At 36.2% G+C, this 25,851-nt stretch overlaps 7 protein-coding genes and 1 non-coding gene across 9 annotated transcripts in view; 3 read left to right on the forward strand and 5 right to left on the reverse strand.

The window, feature by feature from the left end:
• LOC104789016 (ethylene-responsive transcription factor ERF112-like) overlaps positions 1 to 2,502 on the forward strand; it is a 3,829-nt gene extending 1,327 nt beyond the window's left edge. The window contains exons 2-3 of one of the 2 annotated variants that reach the window (XR_002037947.1): positions 6 to 759; positions 2,225 to 2,502. Coding sequence is in view for 1 of the 2 variants with exons in the window: in XM_019245781.1 (XP_019101326.1) it covers positions 6 to 472 (467 nt within the window). In the remaining variant the exon portion in view is untranslated. Of the gene's footprint in view, positions 1 to 5; positions 930 to 2,224 lie in introns of those variants that run through there. The other variant, XM_019245781.1, reaches the window with a different exon arrangement.
• LOC104786194 (probable protein phosphatase 2C 27) lies at positions 2,746 to 5,344 on the reverse strand. The gene is made up of 4 exons (XM_010511545.2): positions 4,346 to 5,344; positions 4,049 to 4,240; positions 3,759 to 3,964; positions 2,746 to 3,526 (listed from the first exon to the last, which is right to left on the reverse strand). The coding sequence occupies exons 1-4, from the start codon at positions 4,526 to 4,528 to the stop codon at positions 2,965 to 2,967; spliced, it is 1,143 nt and encodes a 380-aa protein (XP_010509847.1). The 5' UTR covers positions 4,529 to 5,344; the 3' UTR covers positions 2,746 to 2,964.
• Positions 6,516 to 7,028, reverse strand: LOC104786195. Its single transcript, XM_010511546.2, has one exon. It carries the CDS (start codon positions 6,899 to 6,901, stop codon positions 6,683 to 6,685), a length of 219 nt encoding a protein of 72 aa, XP_010509848.1. The 5' UTR covers positions 6,902 to 7,028; the 3' UTR covers positions 6,516 to 6,682.
• On the reverse strand, positions 7,111 to 10,529 carry LOC104786196 (pentatricopeptide repeat-containing protein At2g33680). Its single transcript, XM_019245782.1, has 5 exons — positions 10,472 to 10,529; positions 9,972 to 10,045; positions 9,822 to 9,883; positions 8,181 to 9,709; positions 7,111 to 7,822 (listed from the first exon to the last, which is right to left on the reverse strand). The coding sequence occupies exons 1-5, from the start codon at positions 10,527 to 10,529 to the stop codon at positions 7,137 to 7,139; spliced, it is 2,409 nt and encodes an 802-aa protein (XP_019101327.1). The 3' UTR covers positions 7,111 to 7,136.
• Positions 11,010 to 14,271, reverse strand: LOC104786197 (MLO-like protein 5). The gene is made up of 15 exons (XM_010511549.2): positions 13,965 to 14,271; positions 13,831 to 13,888; positions 13,507 to 13,712; positions 13,293 to 13,409; positions 13,149 to 13,206; positions 12,966 to 13,054; positions 12,782 to 12,856; positions 12,607 to 12,695; positions 12,468 to 12,517; positions 12,343 to 12,383; positions 12,077 to 12,250; positions 11,950 to 11,985; positions 11,806 to 11,873; positions 11,609 to 11,669; positions 11,010 to 11,525 (listed from the first exon to the last, which is right to left on the reverse strand). The coding sequence occupies exons 1-15, from the start codon at positions 14,106 to 14,108 to the stop codon at positions 11,298 to 11,300; spliced, it is 1,494 nt and encodes a 497-aa protein (XP_010509851.1). The 5' UTR covers positions 14,109 to 14,271; the 3' UTR covers positions 11,010 to 11,297.
• Positions 14,457 to 14,528, reverse strand: TRNAD-GUC. Its single transcript has one exon. It is a non-coding gene; the product is annotated as a tRNA-Asp (tRNA).
• On the forward strand, positions 15,864 to 16,958 carry LOC104789017 (putative F-box protein At3g17620). The gene has a single exon (XM_010514771.1). The coding sequence runs from the start codon at positions 15,864 to 15,866 to the stop codon at positions 16,956 to 16,958; it is 1,095 nt and encodes a 364-aa protein (XP_010513073.1).
• LOC104789018 (putative F-box protein At3g17620) lies at positions 18,824 to 19,939 on the forward strand. Its single transcript, XM_010514772.1, has one exon. The coding sequence runs from the start codon at positions 18,824 to 18,826 to the stop codon at positions 19,937 to 19,939; it is 1,116 nt and encodes a 371-aa protein (XP_010513074.1).

The following is a 25,851-nucleotide window of genomic DNA, read 5'->3' on the forward strand; positions in this document are numbered from 1 at the left end:
TACAGAACAAAGTAACTCGAGACAACGAAACTACAGAGGTGTGAGGCAAAGACCGTGGGGAAAATGGGCGGCCGAGATTCGTGACCCGAACAAGGCAGCTCGTGTGTGGCTTGGGACGTTTGACACTGCAGAAGAAGCCGCCTTAGCTTATGATAAAGCTGCATTTGAGTTTAGAGGTCACAAGGCCAAGCTTAATTTCCCCGAGAACATTCGTATCAACTCTACTCAACTCTATCCATTATCTTCTACGTCCCATGCTAGCGTTATCGTGACGCCACCTCCAGCTATTGCTCCTGACATGCTTCTCGATCAATACGGCCAATTTCAATCTAGAAATAGCGATTATGGTGCCAACTTATCATTGACTATGTCGTCTTCTTCGTCGTCATCTTTGAATCATCAAGGAGATAGACCAAATTTGGAGGATGATGAAAATATGAAGAATATTAGTATCCACAAACGAAGAAAATAGCATATTAGTGGCATTATATGCCTCTCCGTCCAAGTTATATCAAACGCATTAATCGTTGATGTAATCCGACGGCTTTGATCCTCTAAGCCACTACTTAATCTCTTTAAAGAGTCTATGGAGTGCATATAGCTAGGATTCAGGCCTTATGGATGCAAAATAATCTTTAGCACCCTGAATATGCAAGAAGGGATGAAGAAGACTTGGAAAAAAATAAAGATATGTCTTGGACAACGTCCTGATCGGTCAAGTCGACCAAAGGATAGACCGCCTGGATATATAAATGTAATGTAAGTATACACATGAGTATTTTTTTATATATCACGTATGAAAGAGATAAAATTATTCAAAAATTTTGAGAGTTACACATGAGTGTGTTCGAGTTTCCATAACATAAGATATAGTACATTTTAAATGTATACTTATAAACTGCATTTACATCTAAGTCTTATCCTCACCTCATCAAGTGCACATATCATTTTTAATGGGTTGTAAACAATGAAAATTGCTGGTAATAAAGAAGGAAATATTTGTGGATGTTTCCATGCAAGGTTGAGTGGTTTGATCAAAAGTTTGTTACTATTTCTACATTAGATATGAGGTTGGAGTCATAATGAACACAATTTCTTGTACTTAGTGGTTATAATATTGCTTTCATACGGCATGAGTCACTGGTTCAAATCATTAGTGGTGCAAAGTTTATCGGAAGGTCTAGAGTGTCGCGTGAAGAGCTTTTCTTCGTCATCTAGTGTCTTGTTGAGAGACCATGTGAATGATAGAGATGTCGTACATATAAAATGGTCCGAGAAATAAATATGATTAAAAAAAAATAAACTAAAAATGTAATCCATGATAATAAGTAATATTGGTAAAATATTAACCATATTTTTATCTAAATGGGGTAACTCAATTAAATCTATTTATTAAATGGAGTTTGACACTAATAAGTAATAAATGAGTATCCATTTAACCCACTATGTTTTTATTATTATATTTACTAATAATATTTAATATATTAAAATGTTAACCATATTAATTTAAATGGGGTAACTCAGTTAAATCTGTTTATTAAATGGAGTTTGACACTAATAAATGAGTATCCAATATAATCCCTAACTTATCTCTCTAATTCAATTCAATAGATTCTATTATATTCTTATGTTCAATATAGTCCCTCCTATATAAACTCAAATATCAAATCCAATATATAACAATTCCCTTAGTTTGCCTAATTTTCGCAAATAAATTGAATACAATAAGCAAAGTAGATATAGATATGATGAACTCAAACAAAACAAGCTTCTTCTTGGTTATGTTTCTTCTATCTGCCTTATGTAAGTTCCTCGCTCATACACAATAATAGTATGTATTTAACTATTTACAATGAAACACACACATGTATGTTCATGTTTGTAATGAATATAACATGTAAGGTGCTTTCCTGTTTCTTGAATGGATTTTTCTAAACATAAGAACAAAAAAAATCTAATGTTGATTCAGTCAAATTAAATGCTATTTTCATGTAGTTTGAAATACTAAAAAAAAAATTAGATTCATGTTAATTGTCCAAGCAGCCAGTTTTTGAATATATTTTAATTTGATGTTGATTTGTAGGATATATAAAACTAATTTTTTTTAAATGGTTTTTCATATCAGTTTGTTTTCTTTGTTCGATTTAAATAAAAAAGATTGATCTAAAATTAAACACTTGCAAATTTGTTTTTTGTTTCTTTTGGTTTATTTTATATTTTGAAGGTATGACGACGACAGAAAGCAAAAGATGTCACAAAGACTCAGATTGCAAAAACGCAGTGCCATGTGCAATACCTCCTGCCTGCCTATATGGGGGTTGCGCTTGTACAATGATGCGGTCTTTCTCTGCTTGTAAACTTATGTGTGCACAACAAGGCAAAAACACCAATCCTGATTTTAGTCATTGTGTTTGCGGCGATAAGTAAAACAAAATATATTTGTATTGACAATAAAATTTGCAAACTGTTGCTGCATTTATAATAAAAAAAAAGCATCACAAATTGCCCAATTTTGATATTCTAAACTAATTAATAGTCATTCCAGCAAAGCGTACCTGTTGTCTGGACAATGCCCACTTTCTCTTGGGTCAATTAGGTGTCAATAGCACTAAACGCCTTGACGATTACCATTTTTGGTAAATATTAGCTAAGCTTCAGTCCAACTTTTCTAATAACAAATTTATATACCGGAATCAAACTGTGTGGGTTCTAGATGATCCAAAGAAACATATATGAGAGAGCCTACGAAGAAGAAATTCTGATATATATTTTTAAAGAAGAATCTGGTGGAACAAGTTAAAAATTATTTACAATGGGAAATGATGCATCCATCTAAAATCTCTCAATGGATGTTGAATACTACTAATATTAATCACAACATACTCAGAACACAACATGTCAACCTGTAAACACTCTCTAACTTGGCAATAGTCTCACAAAAGTAACATAGGACACAACCATTACTCACGGGTAGCCATCAAGGACGCCTTTGAGTAGGTTTAACCCTTCCGCAGATATGCTCCGCCTCACCCGTGACTGCATTCGGATCTCTATCCTCTGTGGAGGATCCTGAGAGAAGCACACAACAATCACTGTTAAATTGTCACAGGTGTTCCGTTTAAGGGCCTCCCTCACTAGCTCTCTAGAGCATCTCTCAGGGTCATTATGAATCATCAGTTCCTTCCTAGCGATTGTCACAGCGCACTGACTGCTCATCACATCCCACAGACCGTCACATCCCATTATCAAGAACTCATCGTCTTCACTTAGGTCCGTCTCTTGCAACTCTGGCTCTGGGCTTAGAGGACAAGCAGAGCCTTTGGGACCTTTCATGTGCCAGTCTCCAATGGCACGTGCAACTGATAGTTGCCCGTTGAGGTAGCCATCATACACAACTCCACCTAACTTTTCTATTCTTACTTTCTCGGCGGTGCAGTTTGGTTTGTGATCTTTGGACAACTCAATTGCTCTACCTCTTCTCCCCAGTACTGCTCGGCAATCACCAGCATTTGCTATTATCAACCTCCTGCAAAGCAAGAACGTAGTAATTCTATTCAAAATCAAATCAAAACTACAGAGAAACATGGTAAAACAGCCCGTTACATAATTCTTTACACTAAGTGTGAACATAAGCAAGTACACAGACAACCTTATTCTTTATCTTATATACACATGCAACCTGATAAGTATAGATGTTTTCACAGGTGATAACATACATAACTTCCTAAGTTCATAAATACGAATTTAAATGCTCTAACCTTCCAAAAATAAAAGCTGTAAGCGCAGTGGTCCCAGAAGAGATGTCAAGAGAAGAATCATCTGCAAATTCATAATCAGCTTTTAAGAAAGCACTCTTAATTGCCTTCTTTACGCATAGTGGGAAGGAGGAGTCCTCTACAATGAATCTCAGAATGTTCTTTCTAACAAAGAGTGCTGCATCTGTGCCACCGTGGCCATCAAATACCTGCCAAAGGACACCATCAAGAATGTTTTTAGACTCTTTTCTAAATTAATACCATTAAAAAGAAGAATCAGAGTCATGACTCACCCCATAGAAGGCTCCAAGAGAAGAGCATCCAACAGCTGAACCAAGATGATCAACAAGATCATCGATGCAAATGTGTTCATCTTCCATGAACTGTTTTGCACCTTGCTCAGCACAACTTCCTGATCGGTATACAGGTAGAAAATCTGAGTTTTCATCAAGTGACTTCATAGCCAAATTACAAACATCCACATCCTGCACACAACCAGAAACAAGTCACATCATTCGAATCCCATTGCAACAAGAAGAAGAAAAAAAGAGTAGAGTAAAAAAACAGAAATTGTGGGGTAATAAAATTACCGTACTGGCTGTAACCTGCAGCCTAGCAGTAGTGCTTGTGAGGTGCCTGGGAGGTTTTCGTTTACTTATCTGCTTAGTATCATCTAAGTTCTCTAAAGTATCATCAATTTCTGTTGCAGAAGAAGCATTATTATCCTTGTCGAAATCTCCCTCAAGAACCGTTAACAAAGGTGAAAAATCCATACTCAGCGCTGAGTTCTTCTCTGAATCATATAAAAAATCTATCAGCAATCCAAAAGGAGTCTCTTCAGAAACAATTCCTCTCGTGATAGCGTTTTCGAATCTCAAGTCTGTTGCTTTCCAACAACTTCCTTTACTCCCACTAGATCTAAGATTAATACAGACCTCAGAACTTATAAAGGATCAAACTTTGTGAGAAACAAACTTCACCAAAGACCTTGACAACTACAAAAAGAAACCTTCCTTCCAAAAAGATCAATTTTAGATTTTGATAAAATACCCAAAATCAGCAGACCCTTGATCTTGATCAAAACGGTAGCAGCAGACTCAACAAATGAAGAAAGTGAAGGAATCCAATAACCAAATCAAGCACCAAATCAAGCTCTCAAACACAACTCTGTTATAGAACTAGCCTCTTCTTCAAGGGTTTGAAAAAAAATAAAAAACTTTTTTTCTCAGGTCAGATCAAGCAATCGATAATCCAGTAGAAATATAACCAAAACCCGATTTAGAATTTACCAGAAGCTCTCTTTCAACAAAACCCAGCTCACAAATTGATGAAAAAACAAGAAAATCTTGAAGCAGGTTGAGAATTCAGAAAAGATAACAAAATTACAGAAGCAAAGCTCTATGATTTCTCACAGATGATGGAAATGATGATTCTCGTGTTAACGTCAGATCTTTTTGAAGAAATTCTCGAAAACCCAGAAAAAAATGTTTTGGCGTTTAAAGAAGAGAATTGACGAAAGACAATTTCCCAAGAGCTTAGCTTTCTTTAAGAGAGAGAGAGAAAGAGAGAGAAGAAGCTCTTTTTTGTTTGTCTCGTTTGTTTGGTATTTGGTTGGTCACCGGCGTTTCCAGGTAATCTCTTGGATCGTCTATCTGTCAAACCGGAGATATCCTACCGACACGTGTCTATAAATCAACGGCTACAGATTACTTTGACCGGATGGTACCGCCACCGAGTCCTAACCGTTAGATCTCTAAGATAAAAACTTGACGGTCATGATCTAAATCATGCAATCCCTCTTTTGTCTTTCCCAATGGGCGAGAGAGATTCCCGCCATCCACGTGTCGTAATTGCATACGTTGCAGCTAATATTGCGGCTATGTTCACATTACCGGGTAATTTATTTCCGGTTTAGGAAAGGTGTTAACCAATACCGGTAGAGGTATCAAAATTGAATTGGTAGTTAGTTAGTTGTTGGATATCATAATTCTCATTCATACTGATGGAATAAGCATATTGTAATTTTGCAATTATCATTTACTAGAATTTTATTAAAAGTAAAAAAAAATTGCTAATGATTAAAATTAGAAACTTTTGATGCTCTAAAGAGTCTATGACTAACAAATCCTATGGTAGTTCCACAGATGATTATGTAGTTGAATGTTTCTAATTTGATGATTGTTGATATTTGTATTTGTCTACCCTAGTGGAAATCATATTGGGGCTAATATCTTATCCCTTAGGGATCTGTTCATTGTTAGCAAGCTAGGGGAGACACTTGTTGTTATGACTCAGCTTTGTACATTATTCTAAAAGATTCTTTCAAGATTAACACCTTTCTTTCTTTATATGTTTTTTGTGTCTATAGTATTATAAGTTGTAATTAATTAGAGGACTAACATTATACACCTCTCCTCCGTTTGTTGAAACATGTTTGGATAGAGAGAGAGAGAGAGAGAGTAAAGTTTCCAATGTGAATTCTTGAAACTTCTTGTTGAATCTGTCACACAAACTAATTAGTAATTACATGTTTTTTTAATTGATAGTTGTTAAGGAATTGACTTTTAAGTACATTTCTATATTTTCTAATGCTATCAATCACCACAACTTGTGCTAAACAATATGAGAGTATTCTTGACCTAACATTCTTTTTACAAATTTTGGCATATAATATTCGTTACCAAATTCTGTTGTTTAGAAGAGAATATATATAACGTGGGTGTTAATGTTGTAAGATGGCCAAAATCTCTTAGACTTAGACTGGATCATAACCATGGATTAGAGGAGGAGACAAAACAAAAACAAGTCAATTATCACAAAGCGTCAAATAAATCATCAGTCACAATGGGAGAGTTTCATTAATTAAAATAGATGCAAGAGAAATATATTGTTTTGATATTTGATTAATTTTATGAATAATGAGTGGTTCACTTCTTAGCTTGTTGTTGATTAGCGGAATCTACGGCAGAGGGTGCACCACTACCGGAGAGGGTCAGTGCGTCGGTTGTGCCGCCGCCTTGGCCTGGCTTAACTTCTTGGTGACCAGAAGTCCCATAAGCATTCTTCTTGTAATCTTCTATATCTTCGTACTTTGTGTATGGACTTGTTTCTAGTGGCAACTCTTGTTTCTCTTCTCTCTTCGACATATTTCTTGAATTTAAGGTTAGCTTTCCTTTATTTTTTTTCCCTTCTTGTGAAAAAATTACTTATGAGAGATGTAAAATAATATTGTCCAAAGAAATTACACAAAATTAGCCATAGAACTAGGGAGTGTCTTTGACTACGTAATTTTCTCATTTGATTAACAACATTATAACTGATACATTTTCACACCTAAAATTAGAAACCTATAATGTAAAAGAATACAACAAAATTTATAAGTTATACCATGCAAGAATTACATAATTGTGCTCCTTCTTCATCATAAGAAGAATCCAACACATTTATGAATCCTTCTTCCAGCATCTGTCTACTAACCAAACAAACCAAATCCTTTGTCTCTTCAATCCTCGGATGCATTGTATCTCCCACAACAAAAACATGGAACTGATTCTTCAGCTCGATCCAACTGCAACCTACTTCTTTGTTCACCCCGTTTTCCTTCATGACTTTCCAAATCCGTTCCACATCTCTCATCCGCCCTAAAGCCGTGTAAATGCCTGACAATTGCACATACGTTGACGATTCTCTAGATCCAAGGGCGATGAGCTTCTCTCCTGCATAAGCTCCTAGCTCACAATTCCCATGGTTCTTACATGCGCTTAATAGTATCCGCCAAAGGCATAAACCGTGATCGATACTAGCTGATTCAATGAACTCTTTTGCCTCTTTGAGCTGTCCTGCACGGCTCAGCAGATCAACCATACAAGCATAGTGGTCTACTTTTGGATCAATCCCGTACTGATCAGACATCATATGGAAATAAGACCAGCCTCTCTCTACAAACCCTTTATGGCTACACGCTGATATAATGTTCACGAAAGTGACATCGTCTGGTTCCGTTCCTTCTACTAACATCTCCTCAAACAGTTCTAAAGCCTCGTCTCCTTGTCCGTTATGGGACAAGCCTGAGATCATTGCGTTCCAAGACACAACATCNCCCATGGTTCTTACATGCGCTTAATAGTATCCGCCAAAGGCATAGACCGTGATCGATACTAGCTGATTCAATGAACTCTTTTGCCTCTTTGAGCTGTCCTGCACGGCTCAGCAGATCAACCATACAAGCATAGTGGTCAACTTTTGGATCAATCCCGTACTGATCAGACATCATATGGAAATAAGACCAGCCTCTCTCTACAAACCCTTTATGGCTACACGCTGATATAATGTTCACGAAAGTGACATCGTCTGGTTCCGTTCCTTCTACTAACATCTCCTCAAACAGTTCTAAAGCCTCGTCTCCTTGTCCGTTATGGGACAAGCCTGAGATCATCGCGTTCCAAGACACAACATCCTTATTGGGAGTTCTTCTAAAGACGAGGTTCCCATCTTCTAAAACCCCGCACTTTGAGTACATTGTAGAAAGTGCGCTTCCAATTGGAACTTCAAGCCCAAACCCGTGCTTGATTGTGTCGCCATGTACTTGCTTTCCAAGCTCCAAGGTAGCTAGAGAGGAGCAAGCTTTTAGAATGCTTGCCATAGTTGGTTCGTTTGGGATAATACCTTGTGTCTTCATTCCACGGTACAGAATGAGAGCCTCTTCGTTATCTGAGTTTTGAACATACCCGCTAATAATCGATGTCCAAAGAGCGACATCACGCTCTTGTAGACAATCAAACCCTTTCCTGGCATCTGCTAGACAACCACCTTTCGCATACATGTCAACCAAAGCTGTAGTCGCAAATAAATGTTTTTCATATCCCAATTTTAACAAGAAAGAATGAAGTTGTTTCCCTTCTTCTACATAGCAAATGTCACTGCATGCATTAAGAACCCCAACAATCGTGTATTCGCTGGGCTTGATTCCAGCAGAAAACATTCTCGAGAAAAGCTTTACTGCTTCAAGTGATTCCCCATTCTGAGAATAACCAGTGACCATTGCAGACCATGTAATCGAATTTCTGTCACCAGACGAGTCAAACATCTTGCATGCCTCAGACAAGCTCTCGCACTTTGAATACATTGTAACAAGCGCATTACTCAAAGCTACAAACCCGAGCAACCCATTTTTAACTGTGATGCAATGGATTTGCCTGCCGAGGCCTACATATTCGGTTTCAGCAAGTGAGCTAAGAACCGCAGTGAAGACATAGTCACTATCACTTTCGTCTTCCTTTTCTCTAAGAAACAAATTGAAAACTTTAACTGCCTCTTCAACACGGCCTCTTGTAGCAAAACCAGAAACCATAGTAGACCATGTATAAGTATTTCTTTCAGGCATCAAGGCAAACACTTTAAGTCCATCTTGGACTAAGCCCGCTTTACAATACATGCCCACCAACGAAGTGTCAACATATATATCCCCAAAACTTGACATTTTGACCACAAGCGCGTGAGCCTGCCTCCCAACTGTACAACTTTGAAGACTCGACTCAGCCTTAAAAATCCCGGCAAGGGTATAAGCATTTGGCAGTATATTTTGCGCTCTCATATTTCGAAACAGCTGCATAACAGTGTGGGAGCTGGAGGTACCACCGTTCTGAGAGTATCCAGTGATGAGACTGTTCCAGGACACAACATCCTTGCAAATTATAGCGTTGAAGATGGAGTGAGCTTTGGGTAATTGTCCGCATTTAGCGTAAAAGTTGACAAGGACATTGGCATGCTGGGTGCATGTTGATGTACCCGTTCTGATGATCTGTGCATGAACTGCACGTCCAGCCACAAGGTTCCTTTGCTGTGAATGATGAGTCAGTTCTTTTAATAACGTGGAAGTATGAGTGAACGAGTTGAGTTCTGTTTGAAAGGTACTTGGATGCATTGCTTTGACTGTCAGAGAACATTGTTTGTCCCTGCACAGGGTGATAGTAAGGAATGCAATATTCATATCATCAGGTATTAAATAATAGGTGAACATAATCTAGGAACAAAAGTGTCAAAGCAATGAAAAGGAAAAGTACTCACTGAGTCGTTGGTTCTAGACCAGAGTGTTCTTCCAATCCAGGTTTCTGTCTAATTGCTAAACTCTGACCATTATGAATTAAAATCAATATAAATGGTACAAAAAGATAATCAAATATCATAAAACATACAGATACAGAGGCATTTATGTACCTCTCTGTCTAAATCAGTGAAAAGGCCAATACTTCCAACTCCATAAATATCTTTCTCAATTTTCTTCTTTATTGCTGTCAATCACACAAGGAACAGCCTTCAAAAACCAAAGTACTTCCAGAGCGCATGACAAACCACTCACATATAGCCTAATGCTAAAGTATACAGCCCCATGAAACACATAAAGTCTACTTTGAAATTCATCCTTGTTCATTTGTGAGAAACTTCAGCAATTTTTAGAAAAAAAAAAAAGATAAATAATAGTGATACATGATTTGCTCAAACTATGCCAAATTCATATCTACAGCTACATATGCTTCTGCTTACGTCAAATCATATCCTAAGTTTCAAAATTGCCATTGTGAGCACCGCTCTGATAATCCTTGAAAAGTTGTGCCTTTTTCTTAAGTAAGTTCTAGAAACTTCTAAATGATATATAGCCCGAATTCATTTCCAATAAAACTGCATGACAAATGAAAAAGAAAGTAAACACAACTTACCCTTCATGGCAGGAGCTTTGATCATCGATTTCAACACCTCTTGGGGAAGCCTGAACATAAAAATTCCAACATTAGTGGCGCAAGTTCAATTCAAACTTCAAGTTACGTAACACTATTATCTCTGATTGATACTTCAAACTACTCAACAATGTGTACTTATATTTCAGAACGATTCGATTAGCTTCAATACTTCAAAAACTATAGGCCAAAACAGAAAACTGGGAAACTTTCGGATGAAAGAGAGAGTTTTAACAAGTAAGCAACCATACCCAGAGAAAGATTGGTACTTTTACTTTGATAGGTATCTCTTAGGCATTTGATCGAACATGTTGTGTGCAGAAAGAAAATATTTTTAGAAAAACAAAGCAATGTCAACCTCCTTCGGTTTAGCTCAACTTACGACTAGTAGAAGGAGTAGTAGAAAGTAGCAACGGCTGCGAAATGGTGACGACGGCGTCAAACTCGAAACCACGGTTACGTTGTGACTTGTGAAGATGACAAAATTAGGGAGTAATTTTTAAAATTCAAGGTTTTTTATAAACTGACTGGTGCAATTGAACAAACAAAAGCTGATTTTAACCGAAATAAAATTGAACCAAACCAGTTTGGTCGGTGATTTCGGTATTGTCCATTTACCAAACCCGAGCCTATAGGCTAATATGGATCATTTTTTTGTAGTGTGTTATTTTTGATAAGATGGTACAAAATCGCACTAATTGTTACAAAACACATACAACAAAACATTTACATAAACAATTGATTTACTTTTTTTAAAACCTATATTTGAGTAATAAGCCGGTTAAGTGAAGTAGTGTCTTTGACCGGTTTAGGGACCGTTTAAATTGTCACCAGGTTTACCAGATTGATCTCCTTCCTTAACATCAACACTAGCCGTGATGTTGGCCGGAGCAGACTCTATATCGCCGACGGTTTTAGGCCGGGGATTCGGCATTGGACCTGACGTTTCACTCTTTTTCTTTGCATTCTTATGCCAATTCTTTAACGCCTTTGATGTTTGCTCATCAAACACTGATCGCTTCATCGTTGATCCCATCTGAAAAAAAAAAAAAAAACAAAGTAATTCAAATCTCCAGAGTGATTTACAATGAAGAATGAAGTATAAACGTTTTGACATACCTGAGTAACGAGAGCGTAAAGAGGAAGTGTGATGTAACTGCATAGAAATTGTACTCCCACCCTACATTTTAAAAACTCAAATAAAGATTCTTGTAGCTCAAGAAAACCAAATTTCACAAAAAGAAAGATTTCTTGTAGCTCAAGAAAACCAAATATCACAAAAGAAATGGGAAGTTGTTGATGAATTTAGTACTCACCCGAGAGCCACACGTATGATTATGAGCGCGAAATGGTGATGAAAACAGGATCGTAACCCGAACTCATACTGCAACAATGGAAGGAGAGTGAGACAAGGAGACAGACATAATGGGTAAAGAGAGGTGTGTGTTGTATTTGTTTACCCATATCCAGAAGAAGTAGGTGATCTCAAAGGCATTCTGAACAATCAGGTAAGCTCATTAGAACATAGACGATTAACGTACCCTTTTCAATCTTTTCATTTTATAAGCGGAGATTAATTAGTTATACCTGGAAGAGAATGAAGTGGATGATATGGAGGACTAAGGCAGGACGACTTAACCAGAAATGCCGGTCAGAGACATTGACAAGTGGCATCCCTTGTATCACCGCGTGTCTCTCCTGAATCTCCAACGCCATGTCTGATATGATGGCCTGAAGCTTGGTTCCTATAGCTAATGTCAACTTCAAACCAAACACAATTAGTTGGTTTTTTTCTCTCTATATTGCTCTTTCAATGGAAGCAAAAGAGAGATAAGGTAGATTTAGTCACTTACAACTGGTGGAATCATGGTGATCACAGCAGTAACATACCACCCTAAAATAGTATACGAGAACAATTAAATTTCTAAGCTCCGTATATGTTACAGAATATAATAACAAAAGATATAAAAAGACTAACCGTGAACATCAAAGAGTAGAAAGAGCATTACAAAGGCCCATAGCTCTGGTCTGCATTACCGGAATGATATGTAAAATTGTATTAGAAAACGTTGAAGAAATGAGTGTTAGTGTAAGAGAGAACAGGTGTTAAGAGGTACCTTATTCCCACGACTACCTTAAAGTCGTCTTCTAATGACCTTTTGATGTATTTTTGGAAATTAAACTTCATCCCGGGTGCCAAATGGACCTAAGTAACAGAGGATTTTGGAAACAAGTCTCAAACAAGTTTTTGAGAAGTTAAAGATTGGGTTTGCATGATTTTGAGGAACTTACACTTATGAACCCATGACGCATCGTCAAATAATCAGATTTTCTGACAGATCTCAGCATTTGATGAAAGAAGCATATCTACAAAAATAGTACCAATGAAATTCTCTCTTAATATCTAGAAGCTTGCTTTTAGATAGGTAGTAGAAACAAGAATTGTAATAAAGAAGCACACAAAACAGAATCTTACAACGTAGAAGGAGAATCTATTTTTGGCCCAAGGATTGACATGCTCTCGAACAAATGATGTCTCGTGTGTGAGCCTAAATCTTGAAGGGTCTGTAAATTACATCAAAGTAACTAAACAAATTGATTTTCTTGTATTTAATTAATGTGATTGGCATCTGAGACTATAACCCACAAATGATCTAACCATTCATCATTTCGTGTTCATGTATGACTTCTTCCTCCCATACTTTCCATCCACGAATCTGCATTATAATGACTCCAACCCAAACAATCAAAATCTCACAAGCACATACACACTGCAACAGCCTTAAATTTAAACATCATATACCTTTGCTCTTCCAAGCATCATGGTAATAGCACTATAAATGACATGAAACACCGCCAAGAAGAATATGAAGATATGCACTTGATGCAACGCATTGAGTGATATAAGCGGCACATAGCCCTGCAAACATTAAAAAGAAAAAAAAAAACACTCTTCTTCATCAAATTCAACCATTTTGTCGAATATAATGAAGCCAAAACGAAAAGTAGTTTTAAACCTTCTTGCACTCAGCTGGAGCAGCATCGGCTAAAACACGGCGTTGTAAGTGGTCGGTAGATTTTGGCTTCTTATAGTCACCACTTGGACCGTCGTACGGACCACAAAAGGACATCGCATGGCCGTATCTTGAAGCAACACACAAGCTTGCGATATAGTTTTGTCCAAATGTTAGTAACAGAGAAATGAATCCTAAAACCATTAGCTCTGCAAAATCAGCAACACAATAGTGAAAACGTTTTAAACAACGTAACTTTCAACGCACGGAAAAAAAAAAAAAAAAAAAAAAAAAAANCAATTCGAGGGGTTGTCTAGAGTTTGGTACCGTTCTTGATCTTTTGAAGAGCTTCGTACAAAGCTTTTTTCCTTCTTTCCGTGAACACCTTTAAACAATCGATCAATGGGTGAATCATCATGTATAAAACATATTTGTGGTAGATTTGTTTTTTTTATATATACCTCTCCGATTTTGTGAATCATGAGCTCTAGAACGATAGAGATTAAGATGATAACGCCACAAACAGTGGACACGGCCCATGTCGGAGTCTGATCGAGCTCTCTAGGGCCTTCTCCAGAAGTGCTACCACCTCCTCCTCCAGCCATTTTTTCTTAAACGGAATTGTTAATGTGTACCTTTGTCTTATGTGCTTTCTTTACGATCATCAGTTTCAAATCTTTTACGGCCAAGAGACGGCGGGATATCTCCGTCGTTCCGGGAGACGGTGATGGCGATTTTATGGTTTTTTTTTTGTTTTTTTTTTTTAATTTTTTTTTTGGTTTTTTTTTCTTTTCTTGTTTTGGAGAATTTTGCTCTGTTTTTTCCATTGTAGTTCTAATGGTTTTGAATCGGAAATGTAGGGAGATGAACGAATTTGCGGATTTATGGGAAATTTGAAAAGAAAGTTAATTATAAAAAAAAAGGAGAGAAAAGCATGATGAAAAACAAAAAGACGCCGTTGCCGGGGATCGAACCCGGGTCACCCGCGTGACAGGCGGGAATACTTACCACTATACTACAACGACCTTGTTGATAAGTTCACCTTAAGAATATATTTAAATATAAATATGCTTTTCTGAGTAACTGAGAACGCAAGATAAGAAGAAACCCTAATTTCTATGTACATCGATCTGTAGTTGTTCTTGAAGGAAGAAAAACAATGGAGAAGATGTTGGATCTTCCAAGGGAAATGGTAGAAGAGATATTCTCTAGGGTTCCGGTGAAATCAATGAGAGAAGATTCAACGAATCTCACTCGCTTCAAAGCTTACATCATTGGAGAAAAGGGATACTCCAGAGAAGTGGATCTCGGGAAAATTACACTACCACGTTGTTTCTTGGCTGCATGCTCTTATGTTCCAAGTTCAGTGTGTCCTTTTGACTCTTGCATTACACAACCAGAGTGTTCTCGGGAAAATTACACAACCTTCTTGGATCTGATGGGATTGAATTTTACACTTTTGCATCATCTCTGCTTATATACCTAATCAGATCCACGATGCACTACTTAATCTCCTTTGTAAGGCCTGGCAATGCAAGTGATCTTCAACATCACTCAACCAGTTTTTTTTTCTCGTGGCGACACAATTTCTTTTTGCTATTTTGAAGACTTGCCAATGAATTATTATACATTGTACAAAAGGTCTGTTCTTATATTATTATTATTATTTTCCTACCACTAAACCAACAAAACTCTCATTGCCAAGCAAAGTAAAAAAGAGAGAAGAAACAAAACTCGAATGTAAATAAAGATGTTGGTGGGTCTACAAGGAATCTAGTAAACACTGGGCGTTAGCATTGCACAATGCACAAGACAGAGCTGGCTTCTTGTTCCCTGGATTGCTCTTGTTGGGTATCTCTGCGGCAATCTTGTAAAAGTTAGCATGTTAATAAGCTTCACTAGAGCTCATTAAATTGGATTCAAGAATGTTGCAAATTATGCCAATTATTATTTTTAACAGTTGGCCTTTTGGGGGCTAGGAAAATGCCAATGGGGTGATTCATTTTGTTTTGTATAAGCTACTGGCTATATTATTAAGCATTGCACGTAGATACAAATTAAGTCTTGTTTGATGAACTCAAGTTCCTTGACAAGTTGAAGCACACACATGCTCATTCTTGTTGGTTTGTATTCCCTTAAGAGCATGCGTCATTTAAAGAATGTTTCCTTCTCTTCCTATGTTTAAATATTATTTCAAGCAGGAAAAAAAGTAAAACTGTAGATACAATCACCTTAATTATTGTATTTTCCTAGAAAAAAGAAAATTAAAAAACATAACGAAGTCGATTATGTCCCTGAGACGTTAAGAAGAAATTAAACCCTAATTTCTATTCCATCGATCCTTGAAACAAAAATTAACAATGGCGAAGATGTCGGATCTTCCACGAGAATTGGTAGAGGCGATAGTCTCTAGGGTTCCAGTGAAATCGATGAGAGAAGTCCGATTGACTTGCAAAACGTGGAACAGTTTATCGAAGCACATTGGTAAAGCAGCAGTTGCAAGGGACGGGGAGTTTATGGGGATCATGTTGCTAAATTATAGAGTTTTTCTAATAAGCCTTAATCTCCATGGAATTCACAACGACACTGATCATCCATTTATAAAGCTTACAAGTAAACTTATTAGCCTAAACGATCATGATGATGTACTTATATATCAAATATATCACTGCGAGGGTTTATTGTTATGCACTACGGAAGAAAACACACGGCTCGTGGTATGGAACCCTTATACAGGGAAAACTCGGTTTATTTGCGTCGAACACAGATCTCTTGAGGGATACGCCCACGTTATCGGATATGACAAGAGCGAATCGTGTCGCGCCTATAAAATTTTGAGATTTGGTACTTCTCTCAGGATGAATGGATGTGTGAACGAGATCTACGATTTCAAGTCTAATTCATGGAGGGTTCTTGATGTTACTCCTAGCCGGGATATAGAGCTTTATTTAGGTGGCGTGTCTTTGAAGGGAAATACGTACTGGCGTGCTATAGCTGACGACGACGTACCTGATTTCTTACTCTGTTTTGATTTTACTAAAGAGAGATTTGGACCTCATCTGCCTCTACCGTTTGAGTCTTATTATGATACTGTGACTCTATCTTCATTTGGAGATGAGCAGCTTGCTGTGTTATTCCAGCCTTTGAATAGTTATGGGATGGAGATTTGGGTGACTACTAAGATAGAGCCCAGTGCCGTGTCGTGGAGCAAGTTCTTAGCCGTTGATGATATGAGACCACTAGATGATGGGAGTTTCCTTATCGACGAGCACAAGAGCCGCGTCGTGGTTTTTGATGGAGTTGGAACGAATCCCACTGGCTACAAAGCTTACATCATTGGAGAAAAGGGATTCTTCAGAAAAGTGGATCTCAGGAAACATACCAAACCACATGGTAAATTGGCTACGTGCTCTTATGTTCCAAGTGCAGTGTGTTCTTTTGACTCTTGGATCTGATGGGATTAAAATTTTACACTTTTAAATCAAATATAAAACTAATCAGATCCACGATTCACTTAATCTCCTTTGTAAGACCTGGCAAGTGATCTGCACACCACTCAGCCAGTTTTTACTCTTAGCGACACCATTTTCTTTTTGCTATATTTTGAAGTCTTCCGGTGAATTATACATTTTTTCAAAGTCTATTCTTGTTTTTTTTTCCTCCCACCATTAAATCAACAAAACTTGAATGAATATAAAGTTGTCGGTGGTCTACAAGAGGTTTCTAATGGAACCTAGTAATCACTGTGAGTTAGCATTGCACAATGCTCAGAATAGGTCCCAATTTAGGACAATCAATGTTATCAAGAACAAAGACAAGAACACTTTGGTTCTCAAAAACTTTAGAAAAAGTTACAACAATTTTCTCTTCATCATTCCATAAGATAAATCGTTTATTAAATACACAAGAAAGATAGTTCAGTAGCTCAATTGGTAAAGACTCTTTGACAAAGTCTAGATATTGCCAGTTCGAGGGACGGCGCTTGGGAGAGGACTATATACGGGCCTAGGCCCGGAACCTTTTAGTAATTCTAAAAAAAAAAACTGTGGAGTTGGTGATCAACAAAATGGTTCTAATGGAATCTAGTAGATAAGTGTCTGTGGATCTGAGTTGAAAATCAGAAGGCATAAATACATGAACTCGAAGTCAGTGATCTAACCTAATCTGTTGGAAATAACCAGTCAAAGGGGTTCCTCTGGCGTCCCTTCTGCTACCATCAGTCCCAGAACAGGTTTTGCGGTTGAAGCGTTCATTAGCAAGAGGAACTCCAAAATCTTTTTCAGAGATCAGAGATGAACTATACAAACCAGCCAGCCTCTAAATCCCAAACTTCTCATCACCTGAAGGGAAATCAGTTATGTATCGTCTTGCAAGTTCATATCGTACGAATGTGGACTAAATATGTTCTGACGAAATAAAACAGAGGCAGACTCAACCTTTAAAACAAAGTTTTGTGGGAAACATACCCAGAAAAAATTTGCACCTACCAAGAGCCAATAGTTCAACCGGTAAAGATCTCTGGCAAAAGCCTATAAGTCACTTGGTCTCAGTCTGAGCAGATGTATTATGGTAAAATATTGTGTATGTTTTTTTTTATTTCAATAAAGCTATATCTTTATTTAACTCCAATATGCATGGATTTAATTTATCTTTTTATAATTTGTGGTATGTTTTAAAAAAATTTAGATTTGAATATGTGGTACATCGCTAGCCTATATTTGTTTTTTTTTGAAATTTTTTCTTTTTTTTTGTCAACCAAACATTAAATTAGAAGATAACCCCAGAGTTGGTGGCCCAAACCGGAAAAAAGAGTTTACAAAAGAAGATGCATAAAGTAAAGAAGATGCATAAAGTAAAGATCTTGAAGATCGAGAGAGTTTTTAAGGAGATGATAGAAAGTTTTTGTATAGAAAAAAAGAAATCAATTGCATATTTATGATATTTTGTTAATGTTAGAAACCTCATTAATTTCGTAAAGAGATTTAAAGCGATTTTATTTTATGTGAATAAACTTATTTAATTTGATCAAGTTTAGTATATTTTACTTATTGAGTTTTATGCAATTTTGTAGGGACATTACTATTACTATATTGATGAAAAGATTAGGTCATTGTCACCAATGAAAATACAACTTTAAGATGAGATCAATAAATTAAATTACACTGAAAATATTATAATTATATATTTATATTGATGATGCGTCTCTTGACACGTTATGAAAAATAAGAACCCTAAGTTCTGTTCCATCGATCTTTGTTTTCTTTTTGCACTTAAAGTTTTGTATTGTACTTAAGAAATAAGAAGAAATACGTTCAAAAAAATGGCGAAGATGTCGTATCTTCCAAAGGAATTGGTAGAGGAGATACTATCTAGGGTTCCGGTGAAATCGATGAGAACAGTCCGTTTAACTTGCAAAACGTGGAACACTTTATCGAAGCACCTGGGTAAAGCAACCCCGTCAAGGGAAGGGGAGTTGATGGGGATCTGGTTAGCAAATTATAGGGTTTATTTGATGAGTTTCAGTCACAACAACTCTGAGTCATCTATAAAGCCTATAGGTGAACTTATAAGCCTAACCGATTCAGATGATGTGGATGTAGCTTTTGTATGTTGCTGCGAGGGTTTATTGTTATGCACCACAAAAGACTTGTCTAGGATTGTGGTGTGGAATATGTATACCGGCCAAACTCGGTGGATATGCGTCGAACCAAATTTTGTTAACGGCAGAAAGCTCTCGTATGTTTATGCTCTGGGATACGACAAAAGCAAATCCTGCAATGCCCATAAAATCTTGAGATTTGCTTATAATCATTATCCGGAGAGATGTCATGTGACCGAGATCTACGAGTTCAAGTCTAACTCATGGAGGGTTCTTGATGTCACTTGTGACTCGATTGTCGAGTATTATGACTGTGGTGTATCTTTGAAGGGAAATATGTTCTGGCAAGCTGCAAGTAAGGATTTTGGAGAAGACGTACCTAATGTCTTACTCTGCTTTGATTTTACTGAAGAGAGATTTGGACCTCATCTTCCTCTACCGTTTGAGTCTTATTATCATGATATTGTGACTCTGTCTTCATTTGGAGAAGAGCAGCTTGCGGTGTTATTCCAGCCTTCGAATAGCTATGGGATGGAGATTTGGGTTACTACTAAGATAGAGCCCAGTGCCGTGTCGTGGAGCAAGTTCTTAGCCGTTGTTGATATGAGACCACTATATGATGGTACTTTCCTTATCGACGAGCTGAAGAGCCGCGTCGTGGTTTTTGATCGATATCTAGATGCAACGAACGCGCCTAGACGCTACAAAGCTTACATCATTGGAGAAAAGGGATACTTCAGAGAAGTGGATCTCGGGAAAATTGCTGAACCATATAGTAATTTGCCTACGTGCTCTTATGTTCCAAGTGCAGTGTGTTCTTTTGACTCTTGGATCTGATGGGATTAAAATTTTACACTTTTAAATCAACTCTGCTTATATATACCTAATCAAATCCACGATTAACTACTTAATCTCCTCAGAACAGAGCTTGCTTGATTGCTCTTGTTCGATATCTCTGTTGTAATCTTGTAAAAGTTAGTATGTGATTAATTAATAAGCTTCACTCATTATATTGGATTCAAGAATGTTGCAAATTGTATAGTTAAGTAAATGCCAAATTTTTTTACAATCGTTTAAATACAAATTGTTACAATTGATTAACATTAATTTGATGAGTTATATTAAAGGGAAATTTGATTTAAAATAACATTTTTTCTTGAATTTGTCTCACTATGTTTTTTTTTTTTTAAGTTTGGTATAGTAGGTTTAACTATACACAAAAAACTCGATTATACCCTTAATTCCTAAACTATAAGGAAAAAAATCAAAATTCCCTTTTTATTAACTTCCATTTTTTATATTTTCTAAATTATATCAAAACCAAAAAAAAATTCCTAAATTAAATCTCACAAAATTTTTTTACTCTCTCGAAACATAACTCTCTCTCTCTCTCTCTCAATCCCGACATAAATTTTCCCCAAAATTTTTACTCTCTCGGATTAATCGGTCAGTAGCTTCATATTTTGTTGTATTTCATAGTCTTCCAAAACCATCGTTTTTAGCTCTTCAAGAGTTGAATTGGCTTGAAAAGTAAGAAGTCTCCCACGTTTTCTTTCATCAACAATAAATCTCCATTCATTTTATCCGATACATCTCCATACATCACATGTTACATAGATTTGCAACATACTGCAAAATGAACTCTTGAATGAAAGAACATAAAATTTAGGTTGACAAGCGTAGGAAAATGATGAAAAACCTTTAACCAAATCGATTAATAATGTTTTCAGAACACATTTCTAAATGTGTTAGGAAGTAATCTTAAGAATATATATGATTTGCATAATTTCGAGATTACGTAAATATTTTGTTTCCTTTAAATTAGGATTCAGTTTCCTTGTTTAACATAATTGTATAATATACTTTCTAAATTATAAAAAAAACATAGAGTAAAATGTAGAATTAGTGTTCTAATTTTCGTATGACACATGATAAAATGTAGATTTCATATTCTGACTTCACTAGAATACGTATAAAGTGAAGAAAACTAATTCTAAAATTTGTAGAATATAGAGTTATATGTAGAATATATATTCTAGTTTCTGTAAAACACATACAAAATCCGACTTCTAAAAGTTTTAGAAGATATATTTATTTTAAAGTTTTCAGAATAAGTAGAGTGCGAAGAATTTTAAATCTACATTATTTAGAACATGTAGAGTATGTAGAATTTATAATCTAATATCTTCAGAATATATACAATTAGTAGAAATGTATTCTAAATGTTGCAGAATAATTTTTTTCAGTGTTAAAACATCATATTTTCATCAAAAACACCTTATGGTAACCTCTTTTTTATTTCTAGAATTTGTTTTTAGGGAATTGAAATTTTAAAATTGCTTAAAAGTTAGTTATATTTTTTTAAAGGGTAGTTTAGGCATAATGACAAATTTAGCGTAGAAAGCATAATGGGACAAATTCAAGAAAAAATGTCCTTTTAAATCAAATTTCCCTATATTAAATCTAAATTGTTTAATACACTTCCCAAATCTGTCTCTATATCAGATCTTTTATCAGAAAATAGTTAAGTTTACGGGTTTTATCTATAAGCATATATATTTCAGATATCATGAAATAAAATAGAGAGTGCGAGACCAGAACGGGTAATTTCGAAAACATAAAACAAAATCTAAACCATTTTCGATATAAATAATAACATTAATTTTGGATAACTGGACGATATAAGAAAATTTGGATTGCTAAATTCAATTTAAAATTTTAAAATAATTTATAATATATATTAAATAATTATCAAAAATAAGTTTTCATAAATTATGTTTTCTACTTAAGTTTAAAATTACTTATTATTAAAATTTATTAATATTAAGATTTAAATATATATTTGGTAAATTAGAAAACTGAATTATCTAACTCCATTTAGGTTATCCGGTTCACGTTTAAATTTTTTTGGCATTTTTAATCATGTTTGATAGTTAGTTTCAAGCTTAACAGAGTTACAGAAATATAATCGATTACTAATTAAGTTCATATTTGATATGGGTCTATAGTACCATCATCTCAATCCGACTTTCTATGGTGAAACAATCTATACTATTAATTGGGGAGTACACTTAGGGATAAAAAAAACAATAAAACATGACATATATCCATGTTGCCAAACAGACCAACTTACCTACATAATTATAAATAATAATTAAACTTCCCTAAAACAATGATAACAATTATTTAAAAAAAATGATTAACTCTCATCATAATTGGTTATAACCAGTTATAACGAAGGATACTTAGATTTCGGATCTAATTTTGGATATGGTTATAACCCGTAAATAAATTATTTTGAATATATTAAGTTTTCGAAATAGTTTTCTAAATAAAATATTAAACATTTTATAGTTTTCTAAAAACATTTAGTCGTGTGTTAAATTCGATTCAAATCATTCCAGTATTTTAGAAACTATATTAACTAGAAATGATACATTCCTATATTTTATGAAATTATATTCAGTATAAATAATAAATTCAAATATTTTAGGAAACTATATTAACGATTAAGTATAAGAGATCTCAATCTTTAACAAATATCATAATAACTAAAGTTAGAGAAAATGTTTTGAAACTCGGACCGGACTGGCCGGTCGAACCGGTTTAACCGCGAACCGGAAGGTATCCCGGTCCGGGTATTATTTAAAAACCAGATACTAAAAAACCCGGCTAAAACCGAAAAAACCCGGCTAAAACCCGCTAACCGGCGGTCGGGGTCAATTTGGATCAATTTCAACATTCAACTCATACACTTAAACGAGCATATATAAAGACCAAATCTAAGTGTACCTGGTTTCTTTATTATCCTCCGATGTGGGACAAATTTAAGTGTACCTGGTTTCCTTCTTTTTTATTTCGTTCGGTCACATTTTTTCTAATATTAATTCATGTGGAAGGTAGAAATAATTTTTTTTATTAGTTCTCCTATTATATCTTGCTGTTATTGTTTGGATTAAAAATATAAGAAATAAAATTTTATAATTATTGTTCAAAAATATATACTAACTAATAACTGATAGATACGGAAAAATATTGTTTGAAAATTCATAAAACTAAAGTATAAACATATATATATATATAATATATAATGAAATTCAGTAAATTAATGACCCACGATCAGACCGGGTCGACCCGGTGACCCGGTGACCCAGAAGATTGTCCGGTTCGCTTTCCGGGTCGGGTTTACAAACATTGGTTAGAGATTGTTGCAAAGAAAAATTAGTTAGAGATTTATACAATTTTTTCAAAACATGATTACAAATTAAAACATGACATTAAATCTCATTTAAAATTTTATCTTAAATTGATTAGAGATGCTAATTAGTTGAAATTAATTAAATATTTCTTAAAATATAATTTTTTTTATAAAAATATATATAGCTATACAAACATGAACACTATAATGATATTAAAACATTTATCATCAATTTTGTAATCTTTCTAATACATAAAATGAAAAGATTAATGAGAATAAAAAATATGGAAAGATGTTCCAAGACTTTCTCATATCTTTATTGATGCAGCATAATTTACACTCTTGTTGGGCTTCGGTGTTGCGTTTCTTGCCCAACAAGTTACGGTGGTGTCGGCTTTGGTGTTTACTTATTTTCCAATTAGGCTTTATGTTAGGTTTCTATTTCTTTATGGGAGATGAATATTCTCTTTGCTTTTAGGTTTCGTTTATGTTAATCTACTTCTCTATATATAGAGATCGTGGACTCCATTGTAGGATAACTGGCTTTAATTTTGATAAAAGAAAAAAAACCAAAAAGAGGTAGTTTTAACTACCCAAAAGAGCTTGTCTTAGAGCCCTGCAAGGAGGACTTGCACAACCCTTGTTGAGATCAATTCCTGGAAGAGATCCCAACTCTATCTCTTTTCTTCTTCACATCTTCTCATCACCATCGTTTCTATCTCTTGATACTCTGTTTTTCTAACACAAAACAGAGCAACACTTTACCTTTGCTCAGCCTACGTCTTCTCCGTCTAAACGCCATCTCCTCTCTCTTGTAATAGCTTCCGCCCCTCATCATCTGGTATCAGATTCATACCGCTCCTGGTGTTATTTCTTCATCTTTCACGATGGCTCCAAAACCAGAAGACAAAGCTTCGATTCAAAACTGGGATGAATTATCCAAAGCCTTACTCACGATGCAAGAGAATTTCCAGACTTCAATTTCTACTTCCATTCAACACTTGTGTGATGTGTTGACAGCGAATCAAACAAACCCACGACCACTCCAACAACAAGCCGGTGACAACGATGCTCGTATTGCAAATCCACGACCACTCCAACAACAAGCCGGTGACAACGATGCTCGTATTGCAAATCCACGACCACTCCAACAACAAGCCGGTGACAACGATGCTCGTAATGTTTTGGTCAACATCGACCATCAGCAAGGTGACCTCGTTCATTACCGCCGTCAAGACCAGCGAATCCAGGACACACGTTGGGAAGGTAGCTTTCGCGTTGACATTCCAGAATTTCATGGTGGCCTTCGTGGTGACTCTCTGCTAGATTGGATTGTTGCTGTTGAAGAAATCTTAGAGTTCAAAGATGTTCCGGAGAACCGCAGAGTGCCTCTCGTTGCAACGAAGTTTCGTGATCACGCTGCCTCTTGGTGGCAATAGCTTAAAGCCACTCTTATACGTTCGGGACAGGAGCCAATTCGCACATGGGAAAAACTTAAAAAGAAGCTGCGTGCGACGTTTCTTCCACANCAGCTTAAAGCCACTCGTATACGTTCGGGACAGGAGCCAATTTGCACATGGGAAAAACTTAAAAAGAAGCTGCGTGCGACGTTTCTTCCACATAATTATGAACGCACCATGTATACAAGGTTGCAAAATTTGAAACAAGGTTCCAAGTCAGTTGATGATTATGCAGAGGAGTTCTACTTATTATTGACAAGAAACGACATATACGACACTCCAACCCAACTTGTCTCAAGGTTTATTGGTGGGCTACGTCCTCAAATCCAGAATGCAGTGGCTCAGTTCGACCCTACTACCATTGCTGAAGCACATCGGCGTGCCGCGTCGTTTGAACAGCAACTTCGTTCATCTTCTTGGGTCTCGACATCGTCGCGAAGCCGCTTTGTGGACTCAACACCAGCGTCCATAAGCACCTCTCTTCATGACAAAACTGACCCCATTGGAGCTACTTCAGATGGCAAAACTTTTGATGACGATCCCACCTTGAAGCGTCCTCCACCGAGATTGAATGCGTTACGGTGCTATGCTTGTGGTGAAAGAGGTCATCGTCAAACCGCTTGCCCCAACCAGAAGAAACGTGGACTCATAGCGGATGTTGATGCTCAAAACGATGAAGACTATGTCTCTTCGGACGGAGACGACGTGGAGTCCGACAATCTTGTTCAACGAACGCATGGTGATCATGGCATGGCATTGGTTTCTCGCCATGTTTGTCTTACACCACAACAGCGTGAGGAGCATTGGCTACGGACGAATATTTTTCGTTCTACATGTACGATTAAAGATCGTATTTGCACCTTCATCATTGATTCTGGTTGTTGTCGCAATATTATTTCTGAATATGCGGTAACCAAGCTTGGTCTGCCAGTAGAGGTTCACCCAACACCGTACTCTTTGTCATGGATGCGAGACGGCGTGGACATGCGAGTAACACAAAGAGCACTAGTCCCGTTCTCAATTGGTCCTTTATATAAGGATCGATTTTACTTTGATGTTGCTCCCATTGATGTTAGCCACTTGATTCTTGG

The sequence above is a fragment of the Camelina sativa genome, chromosome 5 (assembly GCF_000633955.1).
Source record: "Camelina sativa cultivar DH55 chromosome 5, Cs, whole genome shotgun sequence".
NCBI lineage: Eukaryota > Viridiplantae > Streptophyta > Magnoliopsida > Brassicales > Brassicaceae > Camelina > Camelina sativa.